At 48.1% G+C, this 23,979-nt stretch overlaps 1 protein-coding gene across 4 annotated transcripts in view; it reads right to left on the bottom strand.

The window, feature by feature from the left end:
• LOC106566585 (zinc finger and BTB domain-containing protein 46) overlaps positions 1–23,979 on the bottom strand; it is a 120,621-nt gene that overhangs the window by 59,853 nt on the left and 36,789 nt on the right. For all 4 annotated transcript variants that reach the window (XM_014134726.2, XM_045693023.1, XM_014134725.2 and 1 more), the window contains exons 2-3: positions 17,644–17,867; positions 16,526–17,396 (exon numbers count right to left, since the gene is read on the bottom strand). In XM_014134726.2, the coding sequence (XP_013990201.2) occupies positions 16,526–17,396; positions 17,644–17,832 (1,060 nt within the window). In that variant the 5' untranslated portion in view covers positions 17,833–17,867. The remainder of the gene's footprint in view (positions 1–16,525; positions 17,397–17,643; positions 17,868–23,979) is intronic.

Genomic DNA, 23,979 nt, shown 5'->3' with positions numbered 1-23,979 from the left:
CCCCCAGGACCCAGTGGACAGAACGCATCACAGGCCCCCACGCTTATTCAAGGCTACAAAAGTGCCATTCATTTCCTGTTTCCCCTGAGAGGGGGAGAGAGCTCAGGCATTGAACGGCGCATGGGGTCGGTCAAACACGCACACACACGCACGCACGCACGCACGCACGCACGCTCGCACAGAGCTAGAGAGTTCGCCTTGTCCTCTTCCTTCCATCCTTCTTCCATCATCCCCTCTCGCTCCCTGTCTCTCTCTCTGTCCCTCTCTCTCTCGCTCTCATTAAAGGGCTATTAGAGAGAGGGACAGCATGAGCCTACAAGATACCATCCTAACCACTAGAGAACACCCCAGAGACGGAGAGAAAGAGAGAAAAAGAGAGGGACTGGGAGAGAGAGGGAGAGGGAGAGGGAAAGAGAGGAAAAGAGAAGGGAGGATAGAAAAACAAAGAAATATTACTAAAAAACATGAAGGGGAAATAGAAAGAGAAAGAGTTAAAAGGGAGACAACATGAGATATAGGAAGAGAAAGAGTTAAAAGGGAGACAACATGAGATATAGGAAGAGAAAGAGTTAAAAGGGAGACAACATGAGATATAGGAAGAGAAAGAGTTAAAAGGGAGACAACATGAGATATAGGAAGAGAAAGAGTTAAAAGGGAGACAACATGAGATATAGGAAGAGAAAGGACAGTGAAGGGAAAGGAGCTGATTGTCAGAGAGAAAGTGAGAGTAGGAGGGGGATAGTGAAAGAGGAGAGGGAGATAGATGACTAAACACACATGTCTCTCAGTGATAAATTAGGCTGAATGGGGGAGGAGTAGAGGGAGAGATGGAAGAATATAGGTAATACGTTAGAAGAAAGAAGATAGGGTAGAGAGAGGGTGGAGAGAGGAAGAAAGGGGGTGTTAGAAAATATTGATTAGAAGAGGGAAGGAAAACTAAGGGGAGAATAAGAGAGATAACTAGATGGGGAGAGAGAACAAGAGAGAGGTAGAGGGAGAGAGATGGAGAGAGAGAGAGGTAGAGAGAGAGAGCGATAGAGGTAGAGATAGAGAGAGGTAGAGAGAAAGAGAGAGTTGGAGAGAGATGGAGAGAGAGAGAGAGAGAGAGAGCGATAGAGGTAGAGGTAGAGAGAGGTAGAGAGAAAGAGAGAGTTGGAGAGAGATGGAGAGAGAGAGAGAGAGAGAGAGAGAGAGCGATAGAGGTAGAGGTAGAGAGAGGGAGAGAGGTGTGTGATGTATACTATGACTTTAGGAGACGCTATGAGAAGTGGATCATTTGGAAGTGAAGGGGAAGACAGCTAGGCTGCTTCCTCAGTCCAACACAGGAATGTAGAGCGGGCGGAAACCGGGTTTGTGTGTGTGCCAGACAGGAATCCCTAACCCCCACATACACTGACTCCACTTACCAGGGCCGGGGGAGAGGGATGAGGTGGAAGAGAGGAATGAGGGGTGAGAGAGATGACGGGGAGAGAGGGGGATGAGTGGGGAGAGGAATGAGGGCAGGAGATGAATGAGGGGGAGAGGGAAGAGAGGGGGGAGGGTGAAGAGAGGGGGAGAGAGGGATGGGGGAGAGAGGGATGAGGACAAGGAAAGAGGGAGAGAGAAGGATGAGGGGGAGAGAGGGCGAGAGGGGGAGGTGAAGGGGGAGAGGCGGGGAGAGAGGGAGGTGAAGAGGGAGAGAGGGGGAGTTAAGGGGAGAGAGGGGGAGGTGAATGGGGAGAGACGAGGAGAGAAGGGGAGAGAGGGAGGTGAAGGGGGAGAGAGGGAGGTGAAGGGGGGAAAGATGGGGAGAGAGGGAGGTGAAGAGGAAGAGATGGGGAGAGAGGGAGGTGAAGGGGAGAGATGGGGAGAGAGGGAGGTGAAGGGGGAGAGATGGGGAGAGAGGCAGGTGAAGGGGGGAGAGATGGGGAGAGAGGGAGGTGAAGGGGGAGAGATGGGGAGAGAGGGAGGTGAAGGGGGAGAGATGGGGAGAGAGGGAGGTGAAAGGGGGAGAGATGGAGAGAGAGGGAGGTGAAGGGGAGAGATGGGGAGAGAGGGAGGTGAAGGGGGAGAGAGGGAGGTGAAGGGGGAGAGATGGGGAGAGAGGGAGTTGAAGGGGGAGAGATGGGGAGAGAGGGAGGTGAAGGGGAGAGATGGGGAGAGAGGGAGGTGAAGGGGGAGAGATGGGGAGAGAGGGAGGTGAAGGGGGAGAGATGGGGAGAGAGGGAGGTGAAGGGGAGAGATGGGGAGAGAGGCAGGTGAAGGGGAGAGATGGGGAGAGAGGGAGGTGAAGGGGGAGAGAGGGGGAGAGACGGAGGTGAAAGGGGAGAGATGGGGAGAGAGGGAGGTGAAGGGGGAGAGAGGGGGAGAGAGGGAGGTGAAGGGGGAGAGATGGGGAGAGAGGGAGGTGAAGGGGGAGAGAGGGGGAGAGAGGGAGGTGAAGGGGGAGAGATGGGGAGAGAAGCAGGTGAAGGGGGAGAGATGGGGAGAGAGGGAGGTGAAGGGGGAGAGATGGGGAGAGAGGGAGGTGAAGGGGGAGAGAGGGGGAGAGAGGGAGGTGAAGGGGGAGAGATGGGGAGAGAGGGAGGTGAAGGGGGAGAGATGGGGAGAGACGGAGGTGAAAGGGGAGAGATGGGGAGAGAGGGAGGTGAAGGGGGAGAGAGGGGGAGAGAGGGAGGTGAAGGGGGAGAGATGGGGAGAGAGGGAGGTGAAGGGGAGAGAGGGGGAGAGAGGGAGGTGAAGGGGGAGAGATGGGGAGAGAAGCAGGTGAAGGGGGAGAGATGGGGAGAGAGGGAGGTGAAGGGGGAGAGATGGGGAGAGAGGGAGGTGAAGGGGAGAGAGGGGGAGAGAGGGAGGTGAAGGGGAGAGATGGGGAGAGAAGCAGGTGAAGGGGGAGAGATGGGGAGAGAGGGAGGTGAAGGGGGAGAGATGGGGAGAGAGGGAGGTGAAGGGGAGAGAGGGGGAGAGAGGGAGGTGAAGGGGGAGAGATGGGGAGAGAGGCAGATGAAGGGGAGAGATGGGGAGAGAGGGAGGTGAAGGGGGAGAGATGGGGAGAGAGGAAGGTGAAGGGGGAGAGATGGGGAGAGAGGGAGGTGAAGGGGGAGAGATGGAGAGAGAGGGAGGTGAAAGGGGGAGAGATGGGGAGAGAGGGAGGTGAAGGGGAGAGAGGGGGAGAGAGGAAGGTGAAGGGGGAGAGATGGGGAGAGAGGGAGGTGAAGGGGGAGAGATGGGGAGAGAGGGAGGTGAAGGGGAGAGAGGGGGAGAGAGGGAGGTGAAGGGGAGAGAGGGGGAGAGAGGGAGGTGAAGGGGAGAGAGGGAGAGAGAGGGAGGTGAAGGGGGAGAGAGGGGGAGTTAGGGAGGTGAAGGGGGAGAGAGGGAGGTGGAGGGGAGAGATGGGGAGAGAGGGAGGTGAAGGGGGAGAGAGGGGGAGAGAGGAAGGTGAAGGGGGAGAGATGGGGAGAGAGGGAGGTGAAGGGGGAGAGAGGGGGAGAGAGGGAGGTGAAGGGGGAAAGATGGGGAGAGAGGGAGGTGAAGGGGGAGAGAGGGGGAGAGAGGGAGGTGAAGGGGGAGAGAGGGGGAGAGAGGGAGGTGAAGGGGAGAGAGGGAGGTGAAGGGGAGAGAGGCAGGTGAAGGGGAGAGAGGGAGGTGAAGGGGGAGAGAGGGAGGTGAAGGGGGAGAGAGGGAGGTGAAGGGGGGAGAGATGGGGAGAGAGGGAGGTGAAGGGGGAGAGAGGGAGGTGAAGGGGGAGAGAGGGAGGTGAAGGGGGAGAGATGGGGAGAGAGGGAGGTGAAGGGGGAGAGATGGGGAGAGAGGGAGGTGAAGGGAGAGAGAGGGAGTGGAGGGGGAGAGAGGGAGGTGAAGGGGGAGAGAGGGGGTGTAGGTTTACCGAACTATCACTTCCCTCTCTACTTTCATATCTCCCCTGTCTCCCCTCCACCTAATCAACACACACACACACACCCACACACACACACACACACACACACATACACACACACACACACACACACACACACACACACACACACACACACACACACACACACACACACACACACACACCAAACCTTGAGCTGCGTTGGAGTTCAGGGGAACTTGGGTAAGGCCAAACAGTCTGCTACACTGGGGAGCCAACAGAAAATAAAACAGACAGCCTAAGACAACACAACACAACACAACACAACACAACACAACACACAACACAACACACACCACACAACACACACCACACAACACAACACAACACAACACACCACACAACACAACACACCACACACCACACACAACACAACACAACACAACACACACACACACAACACAACACAACACAACACAACACACCACACAACACACCACACACCACACACAACACAACACAACACAACACACACCACACAACACAACACAACACAACACAACACAACACACAACACCACACACAACACAACACAACACAACACACAACACCACACACAACACAACACCACACACAACACACAACACACAACACACAACACAACACACAACACAACACACAACACAACACACAACACACAACACACAACACACAACACAACACAACACACACAACACAACACACAACACACACAACAAAACACAACACAACACACAACACAACACACAACACAACACACAACACAACACACAACACAACACACAACACACCACACAACACACAACACACAACACACAACACAACACACAACACACCACACACCACACAACACAACACACAACACAACACAACACAACACACAACACACAACACACAACACAACACACAACACAACACAACACAACACACACAACACAACACACAACACACAACACACAACACACACAACAAAACACAACACAACACAACACAACACAACACACAACACAACACACAACACAACACAACACACAACACACAACACACAACACACAACACACAACACACAACACAACACAACACAACACACAACACAACACACAACACAACACACACAACAAAACACAACACAACACACAACACAACACACAACACACACAACACAACACAACACAACACAACACACACAACACAACACACAACACAACACACAACACAACACACAACACACACAACACAACACACACAACAAAACACAACACAACACACAACACAACACACAACACAACACACAACACACACAACACAACACACAACACAACACACAACACACACAACACAACACAACACAACACAACACAACACACACATACCCATCCACCACCCCACGTCAAAACACCCATCATTTGTTCTCATTCTCATTGGCCAAGTCTTCAGTCCTGGGCTCCCCACTGCATCTCAGTGCAAGAGGCATCACTACAGTCCCTGGTTTGGATCCAGGCTGTATCACATCCGGATGTGATTGGGAGTCCCATAGGGTTCGCAAAATTTGCCCAATGTTGTCCGGGTTCGGCTGGGGTAGGCCGTCATTGTAAATAAGAAATTGTTCTTAACTGACTTGCCTTGTTAAATAAAGGTTACATTTAATAACACTTATTTGTCTTATTTAAAAGAAGGGAGGACGCTGTTGTCACAAGGGAAGGACAGAGAGGGGGTGAGCAAGGGAGGAAAGTGTTGGAGGACGGAGGCGTGGAACGGGTGAGAGAGGGGGGAGGAACGGGGGTTGGAAGGATGAAGCAGGAACCCTCCCACAACTGTGTGTGTGTGTGTGTGTGTGTGTGTGTGTGTGTGTGTGTGTGTGTGTGTGTGTGTGTGTGTGTGTGTGTGTGTGTGTGTGTGTGTGTGTGTGTTGTGACTGGGCCAAGCTGACACACCCACAAGCCAGCAGACCTGCACATCCTGTTAGGACCTACATTTGTACATATACCCTCCTCCCCCCACCACCATACCGGTCAGACGGGTAAAGTAGTGTGTGTGAGCCGTGGGGGGGGCTCAGTACAGTAAACAGAAGAGAACAAACCTCTAAAATAAACAGAAGGAAAACAGGAACGAGAGAAGGAGGGAGAGGAGAGAGAGAAGGAGAGCGAAGGGTTTGGTTTTTGAGGGCTTCTCCTCTCTCTTTCTCTCTTGGGACCAATGAGATGGTTGGGTGGTGTTTGTTATAGTTTCCCCCACTGAGAGAGGGAGGGAGGGAAAGAGGAGAGGGAGCTTTCGACAACAGAAGATAAACCATTTCACCACATAGCACTTAAAAGCCACATTCAGACACACATAAAAACACACCCACTCACTCTACTCCCCACTACTGTCCTTCCCCTCGACTGGTTCCTTCTCAACACACATCCATTTGACTAAATCAGTCAATCTTCTCTCTATATGCATGTGTGTGTTTGTGATAGTGTAAATGTTCAACCACAGCAGCCCCCTGTGCCAACAGGACATCCTGTCAGGAGGCCTTCTGGGTAACTCTTTAGATCTCAGCGATCAATGTGCATGGAATGTGTGTGAGTGCATGTGCACGTGTGTGTCTGTGTTTGTGTGTGTATCTGTGTGTGGGCTGCGGTTATCTGGGGAGCACAGGTCCTGCCCAGGTGTAAGGTGGGGTAGATCATCTTTAACCCCCCCAACTCTCTCGCTCTTCTCTCTTCCACCCTCCCATAATGCTCTCCTCACCCCTCTCCTCCACCTTCCTCTCTCCTCCCCTCGTCCTCCTCTCCCTCCCTCTCAGTTGTGTTCCATTGGCAGTCTGTTGAGAGGTGGGGGGTGCTGACGTTTTGGAAAAAGTAACGGTCAGGCCCAGGGAGGAGGTGTCTTCCTGTCCAGCGGGATTGTATGGAGCCAGAGGGTTATAAATAGATCAGGTGTCACTACGTGAAACACAAAGGGTTGGAGGGGAACAGATTTCTGCTTTATAGATGATCACAAACATGATGAAATAAATAAGAGTGCAAAGCGTATTGGAGTGTGTGTGTGTTGATGTGTACGTGTGTTTGTGTGGAGTCCATAATGTCCAACAGGAGGTGAGGTCATAGAACAAAATATGAAGGGTGGGCGGTGAGAAGTAGTGGTTACCACGGTGATAATAGAACAGTGGGCTACTGAAAGAGAGAGACAAGAGTCAGAAGAGAGAGAGAGTGAACGAGATAGAGAGAGAGAGAGAGAGAGAGAGGAGGGGAAAGAACAGTATAACAGTATTCCGTCACGACTACCAACATGACAGATAACCACTCAGCCCCATTCAGTGCCAACACAAAACTGAGGGATAGGGAGGAAGTGGAGGGGGTGAATGGAGGGAGGGAGAGGGGGAAATGAAGGGAGGTGGGGTGACAGGGGCACAAAAAGTCAACAGGGTGGAGAGGAAAAGGCTGAAAGGGGGGGTGGAGAGGAGAGAGATTGAGGGAGAAAAAACAGACAGGGAGAGGAGAAGAGAGAGACAGAGAGGAAAAGAGAGGCAGAGAGGAAAAGAGAGAGGCAGAGAGGAAAAGAGAGAGAGAGAGGAAAAGAGAGAGGCAGAGAGGAAAAGAGAGAGGCAGAGAGGAAAAGAGAGAGGCAGAGAGGAAAAGAGAGAGGCAAAGAGGAAAAAAGAGAGACAGAAGAAAAGAGAGAGGCAGAGAGGAAAAGAGAGGCAGAGAGGAAAAAGAGGCAGAGAGGGGTAAAGAGAGGCAGAGAGGAAAAGAGAGAGGCAGAGAAAAAAGATAGAGAATGAGAGGAAAAGAGAGGCAGAGAGGAAGAGAGGCAGAGAAGAAAAGAGAGGCAGAGAGGAAAAGACAAGCAGAGTGAGAGAGAGAGAGAGAGAGAGAGAGAGAGAGAGAGAGAGAGAGAGAGAGAGAGAGAGAGAGAGAGAGAGAGAGAGAGAGAGAGAGACTTCAACATCAGGCATAACCCAGTACATAACCCGGAACATAATACATAACCCAGGACATAACCCAGTACATAACCCAGTACATAACCCAGTACATAACCCAGTTTACAGAACAACTTTGAGAAACTAGATTAATGAAGGAGAGAGAGAGAGAGAGAGAGGAAGACACAGGAAGAGAGAGAAAGAGATATGAAGAGAGCGACACTTCAACACCAGGCATAACAGAGTACTTGTCAAGCACTGAGTTGTGAAGAGAGGGGTTCAAAATGAAGAAATATTACATCTATTTTGGTTTTTATTGGAGAGGGAGTGAATTAGGTGGAAGAAGAGAAATATTAAAGTAGATTATTAAACTGTGAAAAAGAGGACGGAGAGAAAAGCAGAGAGGTGCAAGAGGGGTGAGGGGGTTGAAATCTGTTCACAATGTTTTAAATATTAAACCTATTTCAAGTTTAATGAAGTGCAAATACTATGGGGAGAGTCTTAACTGGAGTATGGAGCGGAAGGGGATGAAAGGAGAGCTGATTCATTATTTCAGACGTTCACCTTTAGACTGTGGAGACGTGGCATGAAGGAAGGGAGAACAAGAGAAAAAGTTGATGAGGAAGTGAAGGAGTGCGGGCTGTTTTGAGGAAGCCAATCTGGCTACCACAGGTGAGTTTGGAAGGCCCCCAGAGAATTGTCAGAGGGATGAGGGTATAAAGTCATACAGGCCCAAACACGCTTGTCAGAGGGATGAGGGTATAAAGTCATACAGGCCCAAACACGCTTGTCAGAGGGATGAGGGTATAAAGTCATACAGGCCCAAACACGCTTGTCAGAGGGATGAGGGTATAAAGTCATACAGGCCCAAACACGCTTGTCAGAGGGATGAGGGTATAAAGTCATACAGGCCCAAACACGCTTGTCAGAGTGATGAGGGTATAAAGTCATACAGGCCCAAACACGCTTGTCAGAGGGATGAGGGTATAAAGTCATACAGGCCCAAACACGCTTGTCAGAGTGATGAGGGTATAAAGTCATACAGGCCCAAACACGCTTGTCAGAGTGATGAGGGTATAAAGTCATACAGGCCCAAACACGCTTGTCAGAGTGATGAGGGTATGAAAGTCATACAGGCCCAAACACGCTTGTCAGAGGGATGAGGGTATAAAGTCATACAGGCCCAAACACGCTTGTCAGAGTGATGAGGGTATAAAGTCATACAGGCCCAAACACGCTTGTCAGAGTGATGAGGGTATAAAGTCATACAGGCCCAAACACGCTTGTCAGAGTGATGAGGGTATAAAGTCATACAGGCCCAAACACGCTTGTCAGAGTGATGAGGGTATAAAGTCATACAGGACCAAACACGCTTGTCAGAGTGATGAGGGTATAAAGTCATACAGGCCCAAACACGCTTGTCAGAGGGATGAGGGTATAAAGTCATACAGGCCCAAACACGCTTGTCAGAGGGATGAGGGTATAAAGTCATACAGGCCCAAACACGCTTGTCAGAGGGATGAGGGTATAAAGTCATACAGGCCCAAACACGCTTGTCAGAGGGATGAGGGTATAAAGTCATACAGGCCCAAACACGCTTGTCAGAGGGATGAGGGTATAAAGTCATACAGGCCCAAACACGCTTGTCAGAGGGATGAGGGTATAAAGTCATACAGGCCCAAACACGCTTGTCAGAGGGATGAGGGTATAAAGTCATACAGGCCCAAACACGCTTGTCAGAGTGATGAGGGTATAAAGTCATACAGGCCCAAACACGCTTGTCAGAGTGATGAGGGTATAAAGTCATACAGGCCCAAACACGCTTGTCAGAGTGATGAGGGTATAAAGTCATACAGGCCCAAACACGCTTGTCAGAGGGATGAGGGTATAAAGTCATACAGGCCCAAACACGCTTGTCAGAGTGATGAGGGTATAAAGTCATACAGGCCCAAACACGCTTGTCAGAGTGATGAGGGTATAAAGTCATACAGGCCCAAACACGCTTGTCAGAGGGATGAGGGTATAAAGTCATACAGGCCCAAACACGCTTGTCAGAGGGATGAGGGTATAAAGTCATACAGGCCCAAACACGCTTGTCAGAGGGATGAGGGTATAAAGTCATACAGGCCCAAACACGCTTGTCAGAGGGATGAGGGTATAAAGTCATACAGGCCCAAACACGCTTGTCAGAGGGATGAGGGTATAAAGTCATACAGGCCCAAACACGCTTGTCAGAGGGATGAGGGTATAAAGTCATACAGGCCCAAACACGCTTGTCAGAGTGATGAGGGTATAAAGTCATACAGGCCCAAACACGCTTGTCAGAGTGATGAGGGTATAAAGTCATACAGGACCAAACACGCTTGTCAGAGTGATGAGGGTATAAAGTCATACAGGCCCAAACACGCTTGTCAGAGTGATGAGGGTATAAAGTCATACAGGCCCAAACACGCTTGTCAGAGTGATGAGGGTATAAAGTCATACAGGCCCAAACACGCTTGTCAGAGTGATGAGGGTATAAAGTCATACAGGCCCAAACACGCTTGTCAGAGGGATGTGGGTATAAAGTCATACAGGCCCAAACATGCTTGTCAGAGTGATGAGGGTATAAAGTCATACAGGCCCAAACACGCTTGTCAGAGGGATGAGGGTATAAAGTCATACAGGCCCAAACACGCTTGTCAGAGTGATGAGGGTATAAAGTCATACAGGCCCAAACACGCTTGTCAGAGGGATGAGGGTATAAAGTCATACAGGCCCAAACACGCTTGTCAGAGTGATGAGGGTATAAAGTCATACAGGCCCAAACACGCTTGTCAGAGTGATGAGGGTATAAAGTCATACAGGCCCAAACACGCTTGTCAGAGTGATGAGGGTATAAAGTCATACAGGCCCAAACACGCTTGTCAGAGGGATGAGGGTATAAAGTCATACAGGCCCAAACACGCTTGTCAGAGTGATGAGGGTATAAAGTCATACAGGCCCAAACACGCTTGTCAGAGTGATGAGGGTATAAAGTCATACAGGCCCAAACACGCTTGTCAGAGTGATGAGGGTATAAAGTCATACAGGCCCAAACACGCTTGTCAGAGTGATGAGGGTATAAAGTCATACAGGACCAAACACGCTTGTCAGAGTGATGAGGGTATAAAGTCATACAGGCCCAAACACGCTTGTCAGAGGGATGAGGGTATAAAGTCATACAGGCCCAAACACGCTTGTCAGAGGGATGTGGGTATAAAGTCATACAGGCCCAAACACGCTTGTCAGAGGGATGAGGGTATAAAGTCATACAGGCCCAAACACGCTTGTCAGAGGGATGAGGGTATAAAGTCATACAGGCCCAAACACGCTTGTCAGAGGGATGAGGGTATAAAGTCATACAGGCCCAAACACGCTTGTCAGAGTGATGAGGGTATAAAGTCATACAGGCCCAAACACGCTTGTCAGAGGGATGAGGGTATAAAGTCATACAGGCCCAAACACGCTTGTCAGAGTGATGAGGGTATAAAGTCATACAGGCCCAAACACGCTTGTCAGAGTGATGAGGGTATAAAGTCATACAGGCCCAAACACGCTTGTCAGAGTGATGAGGGTATAAAGTCATACAGGCCCAAACACGCTTGTCAGAGTGATGAGGGTATAAAGTCATACAGGCCCAAACACGCTTGTCAGAGTGATGAGGGTATAAAGTCATACAGGCCCAAACACGCTTGTCAGAGTGATGAGGGTATAAAGTCATACAGGCCCAAACACGCTTGTCAGAGTGATGAGGGTATAAAGTCATACAGGCCCAAACACGCTTGTCAGAGGGATGAGGGTATAAAGTCATACAGGCCCAAACACGCTTGTCAGAGGGATGAGGGTATAAAGTCATACAGGCCCAAACACGCTTGTCAGAGGGATGAGGGTATAAAGTTATACAGGCCCAAACACGCTTGTCAGAGTGATGAGGGTATAAAGTCATACAGGCCCAAACACGCTTGTCAGAGGGATGAGGGTATAAAGTCATACAGGCCCAAACACGCTTGTCAGAGTGATGAGGGTATAAAGTCATACAGGCCCAAACACGCTTGTCAGAGTGATGAGGGTATAAAGTCATACAGGACCAAACACGCTTGTCAGAGTGATGAGGGTATAAAGTCATACAGGACCAAACACGCTTGTCAGAGTGATGAGGGTATAACGTCATACAGGACCAAACACGCTTGTCAGAGTGATGAGGGTATAAAGTCATACAGGCCCAAACACGCTTGTCAGAGTGATGAGGGTATAATGTCATACAGGCCCAAACACGCTTGTCAGAGTGATGAGGGTATAAAGTCATACAGGCCCAAACACGCTTGTCAGAGTGATGTGGGTATAAAGTCATACAGGCCCAAACACGCTTGTCAGAGTGATGTGGGTATAAAGTCATACAGGCCCAAACACGCTTGTCAGAGTGATGAGGGTATAAAGTCATACAGGCCCAAACACGCTTGTCAGAGGGATGTGGGTATAAAGTCAGACAGGCCCAAACATGCACAACTAAAAACAATCGAAAAGCAGAATGCCTGTCTGGTACTCGGCTAACAAAAAGAAAGCGATTGTATGTAATGAAAATGATCTCCTAACATGGTTTCCAAGGTGACCAACACACTAGGCCTTGTCTAATAACACATCTATACGAGCAACATATAATCTGCATCCAGGCAGAATTAAGACCCTGAGCTCATCTTGAATAAATACTTTGTTTATACAATATATGGAAGGGCCCTTAAACAGCTTATGACCCAAAACAAGTGTGTGTGTGTGTGAGTACTGTGTGTATGCCTGTGTGTGAGTACTGTGTGTATGCCTGTGTGTGTGGTTGTAGCTGTGGGGTAGATTGTGAAACCCCAGCAGAGAGCAGAGAGAGGAAGTTCAGCTCAGATAAAGAGGTGGGATTTCACACCTTCCTCAAACATTGTATATGTAATCCATGAGTTAGGCCTGGAGAGAACGGAAATAACAGCCCACATGTAGATAGTCAGATAATCTAAGCAGTGTGTGTGTGTGTGTGTGTGTGTGTGTGTGTGTGCGCGCGTGCGTGCGCAGTGGTGTAAATTAATTAACTAAAAATACTTTAAAGTACTTCTTAAGAAGTTTTTGGGGTATCTGTACTTTACTATTTATATTTTATAACTTTTACTATTACTTCACTACATTCCAAAAGAAAGCAATGTACTTTTTTCTCCATACATTTTCCCTGACACCCAAAAGTACTTGTTACATTTTGACAGGAAAATGGTCCAATTCACACACTTATCAAGAGAACATCCCTGGTGATCTCTACTGCCTCTGATCTGGCAGACTCACTAAACAGAGAACATCCCTGGTCATCCCTACTGCCTCTGATCTGGCAGACTCACTAAACAGAGAACATCCCTGGTCATCCCTATTGCCTCTGATCTGGCAGACTCACTAAACAGAGAACATCCCTGGTCATCCCTACTGCCTCTGATCTGGAGGACTCACTAAACAGAGAACATCCCTGGTCATCCCTACTGCCTCTGATCTGGAGGACTCACTAAACAGAGAACATCCCTGGTCATCCCTACTGCCTCTGATCTGGCGGACTCACTAAACAGAGAACATCCCTGGTCATCCCTACTGCCTCTGATCTGGAGGACTCACTAAACAGAGAACATCCCTGGGTATCCCTACTGCCTCTGATCTGGCGGACTCACTAAACAGAGAACATCCCTGGTCATCCCTACTGCCTCTGATCTGGCAGACTTACTAAACACACATGCTTAGTTTGTAAATTATGTCTGAGTGTTGGAGATAGCCCCTGGCTATCTGTAAATATTTAAAACAATTTTAAATGGTGCCATCTGGTTTGCTTAATATAAGGAATTTGAAATGATTTATACTTTTACTTTAAATGTTTTATACTTAAGTATAATTTAGCAATTACATTTAGCTTTTGATACTTCAGTGTTTTTCAGACCAAATACTTTTAGACTTTTACTCAAGTAGTATTTTCCTGTGTGAATTTCACTTTACTTGAGTCATTTTCTATTAAGGTATCTTTACTTTTACTCAAGTATGACAATTGAGTACTTTTTCCACCACTGTGTGTGTATGGTGTGTGTGTGTGTGTGTGTGTGTGTGTGTGTGTGTGTGTGTGTGTGTGTGTGTGTGTGTGTGTGTGTGTGTGAGTGTGTGTGTGTGTGTATGTGTACATGTCACGCTGTCCATCTACCAACCATCTCCAAAAATCCCCCTGGCCAACCCAAAAGGTCACAATATGGGGTTTTCACAGGCGGAAAAACCCCTAAAAAATCACAAGTTATTTTTTTATTAGGCCAAACAGCAACTGTGCAGCCCACAATATAATGCTCACAGGAAGAGAGAGCAATTACCTCGCTGTGTTCACATGAACCAATAGAAGGTGTTATTTGGTACTGAATTATAAAACAGAATTGTACGACGTATTTATAGATTTTATTTCGAAATACTGTCCCTATCAAATAGATGTATTAAATAAATAAATACATTCCATGGAATACAATTGTAACGTTGTCATACAAGTACATACCCTATTTGAATCATAATGGTCTTAAGTCCATTCACTGCTCACTGGCCTCAATAATGATATCAAGCTCACAGTAGATGTTGCAATAGGGGTCTGATACCGATTCCATTTTTTGATGGAGAAAAGCTACCGATACCAATATATCTTCTGATATACTGCTTTACAGCAGGGAAATGAAAACATGTAATTGCCATCCAAAAGAGCAATTGCCAAATAACTATGCTTCAAATGTTGATTTCATAGTTACTGCATAGCATAGTTACTGCATAGCATAGTTACTGCATAGCATAGTTACTGCATAGCTAAAACATATATATTCCCATGTCAAGGCACTCTTACTGTTGATACTGTTTGGAAGCACCAGTAGTGTATTGTTGATATAGTCCCAAAATGTTTTGCATGGCACCAATCAAGTTTTCAGGATATGTAACTTTCAAAATACAGATGCGTTTTGCATAATATGGGCAAGATTTCTGTATTTCGAAAATTATACATCTTGAAAACTTGATTGCTGACATGCAAAACATTTTGGGACTGTATCAACAATGGACTAATGAAGCAAATACTAAAATATAGTTTTGGGGTGGAGTTTTCCTTTAACTCTATGTCTATGATAGCATTTCTATTCCACTCAAACATCCACTCAGAGGAGGCATCTTAAAACAGCTCAGCCTGGGGAAGAGCTAGTGTCTATAGAGATGCATTATTAAAAAGGAGGAGGGGAAAGAGAGACAGACAGACACACAGACAGAGAGAGGGAGAGAAAGGGAGAGGGAGAGAGAGGGAGAGAAAGAGAGAGAGTGTTTAGGCATTATTCCATCAATAAAGAATGAAGCAATTAAGCTAATCTCAGAGTGGAGGTGCCTTTCTCCCTCTTATCCTTATCAGAAGACGTCCCAGAAACCAACGGGACAGGAGGGTGTCTCCACAAACACCCACCCACCCACACAAACAACCCCAAACCCCATCCTCAAACACACAATCCTACCAATTATACGCCCACTAAACCCACACTGCAAAAACCCCATGGTCAGACGACACAATACCAACACTGTCAATCCCCTGAAAGACAACACCCCATTACTGCACACAAGACTTCAACTAAACCAGTACTCTCACAAACCTAAAGAACAGCTCTGCCAGGGGAAACAGCAATTCAGCTACTGACAGCCTGATCTACTGTACTGAAAACCTTTCACAAAATGGGGTAGGCAAAATACCACTGATAGGTAAATGCCAGTGTTTGGCTGCACTAGTGCCAAACTCTGCCAAAATACATCACCGGCAACAAGAGATTTCCTGTAACCTTTCGTCAAGGCTGAGAGAACGTTTCCTGGTTAATGCCAACCCTGTAAACCTACTCTGGTTCGGCCAAAACTGTGTGTCTGTCTGTACGTGTGTGTGTGTGTGTGTGTGTGTGTGTGTGTGTGTGTGTGTGTGTGTGTGTGTGTGTGTGTGTGTGTGTGTGTGTGTGTGTGTGTGTGTGTGTGTGTGTGTGTGTGTGAGTTTGCTGTACTTGTCCGTTGTGCCTAAGATCATTATGTGTCGCAGACTTCAAGACAATTTAGAGTTAAGTAGGTAAACGAATATTAAGCCTATATGAATCAGTCCGCCGCCCTCCCTCCCTCCCTCCCTCCCTCCCTCCCTCCCTCCTCCCTCCCTCCCTCCCTCCTCCTCCCTCCCTCCTCTCCCCCTCTCATCATCCCTCTCCCTCCCCTTCCTCTCGCCCTCTTCAGAGAGGTCCTTCCCTAAACCCCAGAGAGAGGGGGAGGAGTCTAGATGGCGAGGACGCGTGCATAATCCGTGCGCAGACCCGGGTCAATGCAATTATCCTGTTTTCTTTAGCTGCTACCATGCGTGTGCCCATTTCACAGCCAACTCCCTTAATGCACCCAGGATTAGCTTCCCCTCACTTTATAACCACTTAATGATCTACCTATCCACACACACACACACACACACACACACGCAGGGAAGAGGTTTGTTATGTAAGACAATTCATATGTACTGTCCAAATATGGAAATGTGCTTTTACCTTTCCAAATGATATAAGATAATCATGTTATCAAATATGTGTTAAGGAGATACAACCAAAGCATAGCACATTCTGCCCTCCCCTGTCCTGTACCCAGAGACCCAGAGACCCAGGAACCCAGGAACCCAGGAACCCAGGGGAAGTGTCTCCTACCTGGGATGTCCTGTCCATTGTAGCTCCAACGAGTCACGCCCATCACGGGGGGCAGCGGAGAGCCCGGCCTGCTGTCTCTGTCCAGCTCGGTCTGCTGGGTAATATGTCTGACTGTGTCCTTGTTCTTCCTGTTCTTCCTCCTCCCCGACCCAGAGGGCTGCCATGCCCCGTCACTTCCTCCTCCCAACCCTCCTCCCCCCTGCACCCCCTGTGCCCCTGCACCCACTCTGAGCCTCTCCCGGGGGTGAGAAGTGGAGGAGGGTGAGACTTGTTCTTCTTTGACAGTGACGGGGCGGTAGTCGTGTGGCCAGGCGTGCTGGGAGTCATGGCCACCGTCTTCCTGGCTCTCATGGCTCTTGGGTGTCTCCTGGTCCTCTTTACCGTATGTACTGCCACTACCCTCATGGCAGCTGGCGATGGCTGAGTCACCAGAAGAGTTGGCTGGACTCGTACGCCTCTCCAGCCATGGCGAGGAGCTTCCACCTGATATGATGGACGCCAGGGCCTCTGACGCCGCCCCTCCTAACCCTCCTCCTCCTCTTTCTCCCCCTATACCTCCCCCACCTCCCCCTATACCTCCCCCACATATCCCAGCGGCCGCGACAGCCCCCATCTCGAAGTCGGCCAGTTCGTCGGCCAGCTCGGAGCGGATACTGATGTCCAGCGCGGCCTTGATGAAGCCGTGGCAGGCCTGGACGATGTCGGTCATCTGTAGGTAACTGGCAGCTGACATCACCTCAATGACGTTTTTACTGGTCAGCGCCAGGTGGGCAGAGTACATGAAGTCCAGGATGGCTTTAAAGCCTGTTGCTGTGACGATGTCCAGGTGAGTGACGGTTGTTTGGTGATGTGGCTCCGCCCCTTTCTTAACCTGAATGATGAATGATAACGGTATTAATGACTTACTGTATCCTTACTGTACATAGTGTTCTTCACAAACTCCAAGGTGCTTTAAACTGAATGAGGATAATCCATTTTCAATCAACCAATCATCAATTAAGCCCCTATTGAGCAAGCAAATGGGACAGCAGCACTAAGATCTGATCTGGGATTTAGGCCAACGTCCAGTCCTCCAGCACTAATGTACTCAAACCTGTATTCCCCTCCACCACACCCACCTGGCAGTAGAGGGTCTTGAAGTAGCGCGAGGAGCCCAGGAGGACGTTCTTGTGGGCCTTGAAGATCTTCCCCTCCACAATGACACAGGCGTCACACAAGATGCCATGCTGCCGCTGCTCGTTGAGCTCCCGCAGGAGCTGCCGGTAGTGGGACGAAATCTCCATGTCCTCTTTCCTGTTGCTGTTCATTGGGTTAGCTGACCTGTTAGCCTCTCCTGGACAGTCTGAGGGAGGGAGAGGGAAGGAGGGAGAGAAAGTTTAGTGTTAACGTTTCATTGGGTTAGCTGACCTGTTAGCCTCTCCTGGACAGTCTGAGGGAGGGAGAGAAAGTTTAGTGTTAACGTTTCATTGGGTTAGCTGACTGGGAGGGAGAATGGGAAGGAGGGAGGTTATAAGGGAGTTTATGAGGGTGGTTATGAGGGTTTATGAGGGAGGTTAGGAGGGAGGTTATGAGGGAGGTTAGGAGGGAGGTTAGGAGGGAGATAATGAGGGAGGTTATGAGGGAGGTTAGGAGGGAGGTTAGGAGGGAGGTTAAGAGGGAGTTTATGAGGGAGTTTATGAGGGAGGTTATGAGGGAGGTTAGGAGGGAGGTTATGAGGGAGTTTATGAGGGAGGTTATGAGGGAGGTTATGAGGGAGGTTAGGAGGGAGGTTATGAGGGAGGTTAGGAGGGAGGTTAGGAGGGAGGTTAGGAGGGAGAGTAGGAGGGAGGTTAGGAGGGAGGTTATGAGGGAGGTTATGAGGGAGAATAGAGGAGGGAGGTTATGAGGGAGGTTAGGAGGGAGACTATGAGGGAGGTTATGAGGGAGGTTATGAGGGAGGTTAGGAGGGAGGTTAGGAGGGAGGTTATGAGGGAGGTTAGGAGGGAGACTATGAGGGAGGTTAGGAGGGAGGTTATGAGGGAGGTTAGGAGGGAGATTATGAGGGAGGTTAGGAGCAGTCCACCATTCAGTACAGTTTCCCAGCATGTTACAGTAGCACACTGACAGAGCTTGGAGGTATGAGATGAGCAATGCTGATGGCCAATTTATCATTATTACTAATAATCACAAAGCATAAAAAATGCCCTGAATTGCCTGGAAATATCCGATTCAAAGCAACAGAAAATAGTGGAAAAAAACCTCCTAAAACTAGTTCTGTATCTTCCCCTTAAGCAGAGGACCATGATAAATACTGGACATTATCATAATGCTCCTGATGTACAAACAACAACATCAATAGAAAAACTATTTTAAAAAGACCAGAGGCTGTGTGTGTGTGTGTGTGTGTGTGTGTGTGTGTGTGTGTGTGTGTGTGTGTGTGTGTGTGTGTGTGTGTGTGTGTGTGTGTGTGTGTGTGTGTGTGTGTGAGAGCATGCCAGTCCTGGTTTCTCTATGGGGTGAACAGGCTAGACTAGCTCCACCATGGGCTTCTTTCCTCCCCATCACCCCAGTAACTGACCTACAGTGATTACACACAACTCTTCAACATAACGGAGATCTCAGCAGAACTGCTTTACTGTGTATGTGCTGAATATCATTTCATTCAGTTAATGCCCTTTGTTACTAGGAAATACCTCTTCATGTGTATGGAGGACCTTCCTACTAGGGTGGTAATCAATAGGTAAGGATTAGATGAGAAGTCGATAGAGCTCTCTGTTCCCTTTGACTATTCACAGGTTAAAGACAGACGGAACACACACAGGAGAGAGAGAAAGGAGGAGGGAGGAAGAGAGAGGAGGAGAGAGAAAGAGGGGGGAGAAAGAGGAGAGAGGGAGGGGAGGAGGAGAGAGAGGATTGAAGAGAACAAAGGGAGAGGAGTGCATTGCCATGCTGATGCACTTACAGACAGTGCAAACTGGTTAATGAAGGGTAACACACACACACACACACACAACACGCACACACACACACACATGCGCGCACACACACACAAACACAAGAGACAAAGGCTCCCCTCAAAACACAAGACAAACATTTTGTTGGGTGGTAAGTTAAGTGGTTTACATTTTAGGGAGTATAACCAATCACACACAACAACATGCTGGGGACTGGGGGGGGGGGGGTTACAGTGACAGACATGTTAAATTACTCTTCAAATTGAAAGAAAACAGAAATATGTAAACTGCACTCGCAGACACACGTGCCAACACAGATCAACACACACACACACACACACACACACACACACACACACACACACACACACACACACACACACACACACACACACACACACACACACATTAGTCAGAGCATTAGCGTTTTACACTCCTGCTCTCGTCTTGGTGAGTGCTGAATCGGCGGGACGCATAGTGTTACCATGCGCAGCACTGATTTGTTTTGGAAACGCCGCGGCTGTCACCACTCATTGGCTGTTAAGGGAGACGACAGCCGTGGTTGGCCGAGGTGACAGCAGCATTTGCTTGGGGCCGGCACACTTCAGGTCATGTTTGAGAAAGCTGTGCTGAACCTGATGGCTTGTAAGATCACATCAATCCTGTGTGTCCCCTATATCCACTCAGACAGACACACCTCTAGTCGACGAACACAGGCCATAGCTGAGTGACAAGCCTGTGTGTGTGTGTGTGTGTGTGTGTGTGTGTGTGTGTGTGTGTGTGTGTGTGTGTGTGTGTGTGTGTGTGTGTGTGTGTGTGTGTGTGTGTGTGTGTGTGTGTGTGTGTGTGTGTGATTTCTCTCTCTAAACCATCTAAAACGGTTCTGGATGTCTTCCACCTCACTGTTGCCTCACACACACCTGACTGTTGCCTCACACACACCTGACTGTTGCCTCACACACACACACCTGACTGTTGCCTCACACACACACCTGACTGTTGCCTCACACACACACCTGATTGTTGCCTCACACACACACACCTGACTGTTGCCTCACACACACACACCTGACTGTTGCCTCACACACACACCTGACTGTTGCCTCACACACACACACCTGACTGTTGCCTCACACACACACACCTGACTGTTGCCTCACACACACACACCTGACTGTTGCCTCACACACACACCTGACTGTTGCCTCACACACACCTGACTGTTGCCTCACACACACACACCTGACTGTTGCCTCACACACACCTGACTGTTGCCTCACACACACCTGACTGTTGCCTCACACACACCTGACTGTTGCCTCACACACACCTGACTGTTGCCTCACACACACCTGACTGTTGCCTTGTAAGCAGGGTTTTTAGTTTGGTTTGGCTTGTCAAAAAGTCTATACTTACATTGGCTGAGGAGAAAATTGGTTCAATGGAAAATCACATTGGCTAAGGAGAAACTTGCTTCAATGGAAAATCCCATTGGCTGAGAAGAAACTTGGTTCAATGGAAAATCCCATTGGCTGAGAAGAAACTTGCTTTAATGGAAAATCCCATTGGCTGAGAAGAAACTTGGTTCAATGGAAAATCCCATTGGCATAGGAGAAACTTGCTTCAATGTAAACTCACATTGGCTGAGGAGAGACTTGCTTCAATGTAAAATGACATTGGCTTAGGAGAGACTTGCTTCAATGTGAAATGACATTGTACCTCAGTCTGTCTAAAAGCATGTTTTGATGTAGGCTAGTTAATTCTCCTCTCATTCACTTGTCAAAAATCTATGTGGCGTCTAACCTCCCTTGGGCCGATGGAGGCGTTGAAAGACCTCACCTCTCACCTCCCAACACAAACCCCACAGCTTTTAAGGACACAATTATTCCTGTCACCCTGCCTCCTTTCATCCTCTCCTCCATCTCCTCCTCTCCCCCTTTCACCAAGGCTTTCTAGCATATTATCAAGCTGCATAAAGGATTGGCCAATCTCTGCACTTTGAAAAATCTAGAGAGCAGAGCAGAGACCTCCCGGTACATTTCTGCCATTAAGATGATATTCTGACCCTCACCCTGAATGTGGTGCTTTTCACTCTACTTTAAATGGACATGTGTTTATCCTGTAATACAATATCACCTTATAACACTGAGAAGACCCATGTAACCTGTGTATTATGTGAAATACAGTTCATTCGGTAGGTGTTCAGATCGCTTCCCCTTTTTCACATTTTGTTAATGTAACAGTTGTCTTCGTCGTCCGAAGAGGAGGAATCATCGGACCAAAACGCAGCGTGGTAAGGGTTCATGCTTTATTGATAAACTGAACACTAAAACAAAAATAACAAAGAGAATAACTGAAACAGTTCCGTAAGGTGCAAAACACTAAACAGAAATAAACTACCCACAAAAACCCTGTGGGAAAAGGCTACCTAAGTATGGCTCCCAATCAGAGACAACGATAGACAGCTGTCCCTGATTGAGAACCATACCCGGCCAAAACAAAGAAATACACAAAACATAGAAAAAAGGACATAGAATGCCCACCCTAGTCACACCCTGGCCTAACCAAAATAGAGAACAAACCCTCTCTATGGCCAGGGCGTGACAGTTAAGTTACAGCCTTTTCTAAAATGTATTAAATCATTTTTCCCTCATCAATCTACACACAATACCCTATACTGACAAAGTGAAAACAGCTTTTTTTGTGTGTGTGCAAATAAAAATAAAATAAAAAATGAAATAACTTATTTACATAAGTATTCCGACCCTTTGCAATGAGACTCAACATTGAGCTCAGGTGCATCCTGTTTCCATTGATCATCCTTGAGATGTTTATACAACTCGATTGGAGTCCACCTGTGGTAAATTCAATTGATTGGACATGATTTAGAAAGGCACACACCTGTCTATATAAGGTCCCACAGTTGACAGTTCATGTCAGACAAAAAATCCAAGCCATGAGGTCGAAGGAATTGTCCATAGAGCTCTGAGACAGGATTATGTTGAGGCACAGATCTGGGAAAGGGTACCAAAACATTTCTGCAGCATTGAAGGTCCCCAAGTACACAGTAGCCACCATCATTCTTAAATTGAATAAATTTGGAACCACCAAGACTCTTCCTAGAGCTCTTCCTAGAGCTTCCAAACTCAGCAATCGGGGGTGAAGGGCCTTGGTCAGGGAGGTGACCAAGAACTCGATGGTCACTCTGACAGAGCTCCAGGGTTCCTCTGTGGAGATGGGAGAACCTTCTAGAAGGACAACCATCTCTGCAGCCAGCTTGGAGTTTGCCAAAAGGCACCTAAAGGACTCTCAGACCATGAGAAACAATATTCTCTGTCTGATGAAACCAAGATTCAACTCTTTGGCATGAATGCCAAGCGTCACGTCCGGAGGAAACCTGGTACCATCCCTACGGTGAAGCATGGTGGTGGCAGCATCATGCTGTGGGGGTGTTTTTCAGTGGCAGGGACTGGGAGAGTAGTCAGGTTCGATGGAAAGATGAATGGAGCAAAGTACAGAGAGATTCTTGATGAAAACCTGCTCCAGAGCACTCAGGACCTCAGACTGGGGTGAAGGTTCACCTTCCAACAGGACAACACCCTAAGCACACAGCCAAGACAACGCAGAAGTGGCTTCGGGACAAGTCCCTGAATGTCCTTGAGTGGCCCAGCTAGAGCCCGGACTTGAACCCGATCGAACATCTCTTGAGAGACCTGAAAACAGATGTGCAGCGACGCTCCCCATCCAACCTGACAAAGCTTGAGAGGATCTGCAGCGAACAATGGGAGAAACTCCCAAAATACAGGTGTGCCAAGCTTTCCCAAGAAGACTCGAGGCTGTAATCGCTGCCAAAGGTGGCACCCCCCAGCTCTGACTTTGCTGACAGCTACTTTATTAAGGAAAAGTGTACTTACAGTGACTGTGATATGTGGTTGACACACCTAGATATATTAAGATGAATGCACTCTGGATAAGAACGTCTGCTAAATTACTCAAACGTAAAATGTAGTTAAATAAAGATATTGACCGTGGACTTTCTAATGATGGTACACACAGTTTTCATCATGTTTATAAAGTAGACAAACATTTTCTTGGGTGGTAAGTTAAGGGGTTTAGATTATAGGGAGTATAACCCAATCACACACAACAACATGCTGGGGACTGGGGTGGGGGGGGGAGTGTGTGGGTATGGGGGGGTTACAGCGACATGTTAAATTACGCTTCAAATTGAAAGAAAACAACGTGTGGCTGGAGGATAAAACAACATCTTGCCGAGAGAGATGTAGGGAGATCCAGATAGAGATAGAGGGAACACTAATGAGATTTAGCGCTTCAGTAGACCTAGAAAACAGAGAGAGACCGAGAGAGAGTTTGGCAGAGAGAGAGAGACGGTACATTGAATGAACTACAGGAGAAAATACAAACCCTTCAACCCAAAAAGGCCTGTGGTGTTGATGGTATCCTAAATGAAATTACGAAATATACAGATCACAAATTCCAATTGGCTATACTTAAACTCTT

The sequence above is a fragment of the Salmo salar genome, chromosome ssa13, assembly GCF_905237065.1.
Source record: "Salmo salar chromosome ssa13, Ssal_v3.1, whole genome shotgun sequence".
NCBI classification, from domain to species: domain Eukaryota; kingdom Metazoa; phylum Chordata; class Actinopteri; order Salmoniformes; family Salmonidae; genus Salmo; species Salmo salar.
The sequence above is the reverse complement of the archived record's forward strand: the minus strand, read 5'-3'. Positions and strand labels throughout refer to the sequence as shown.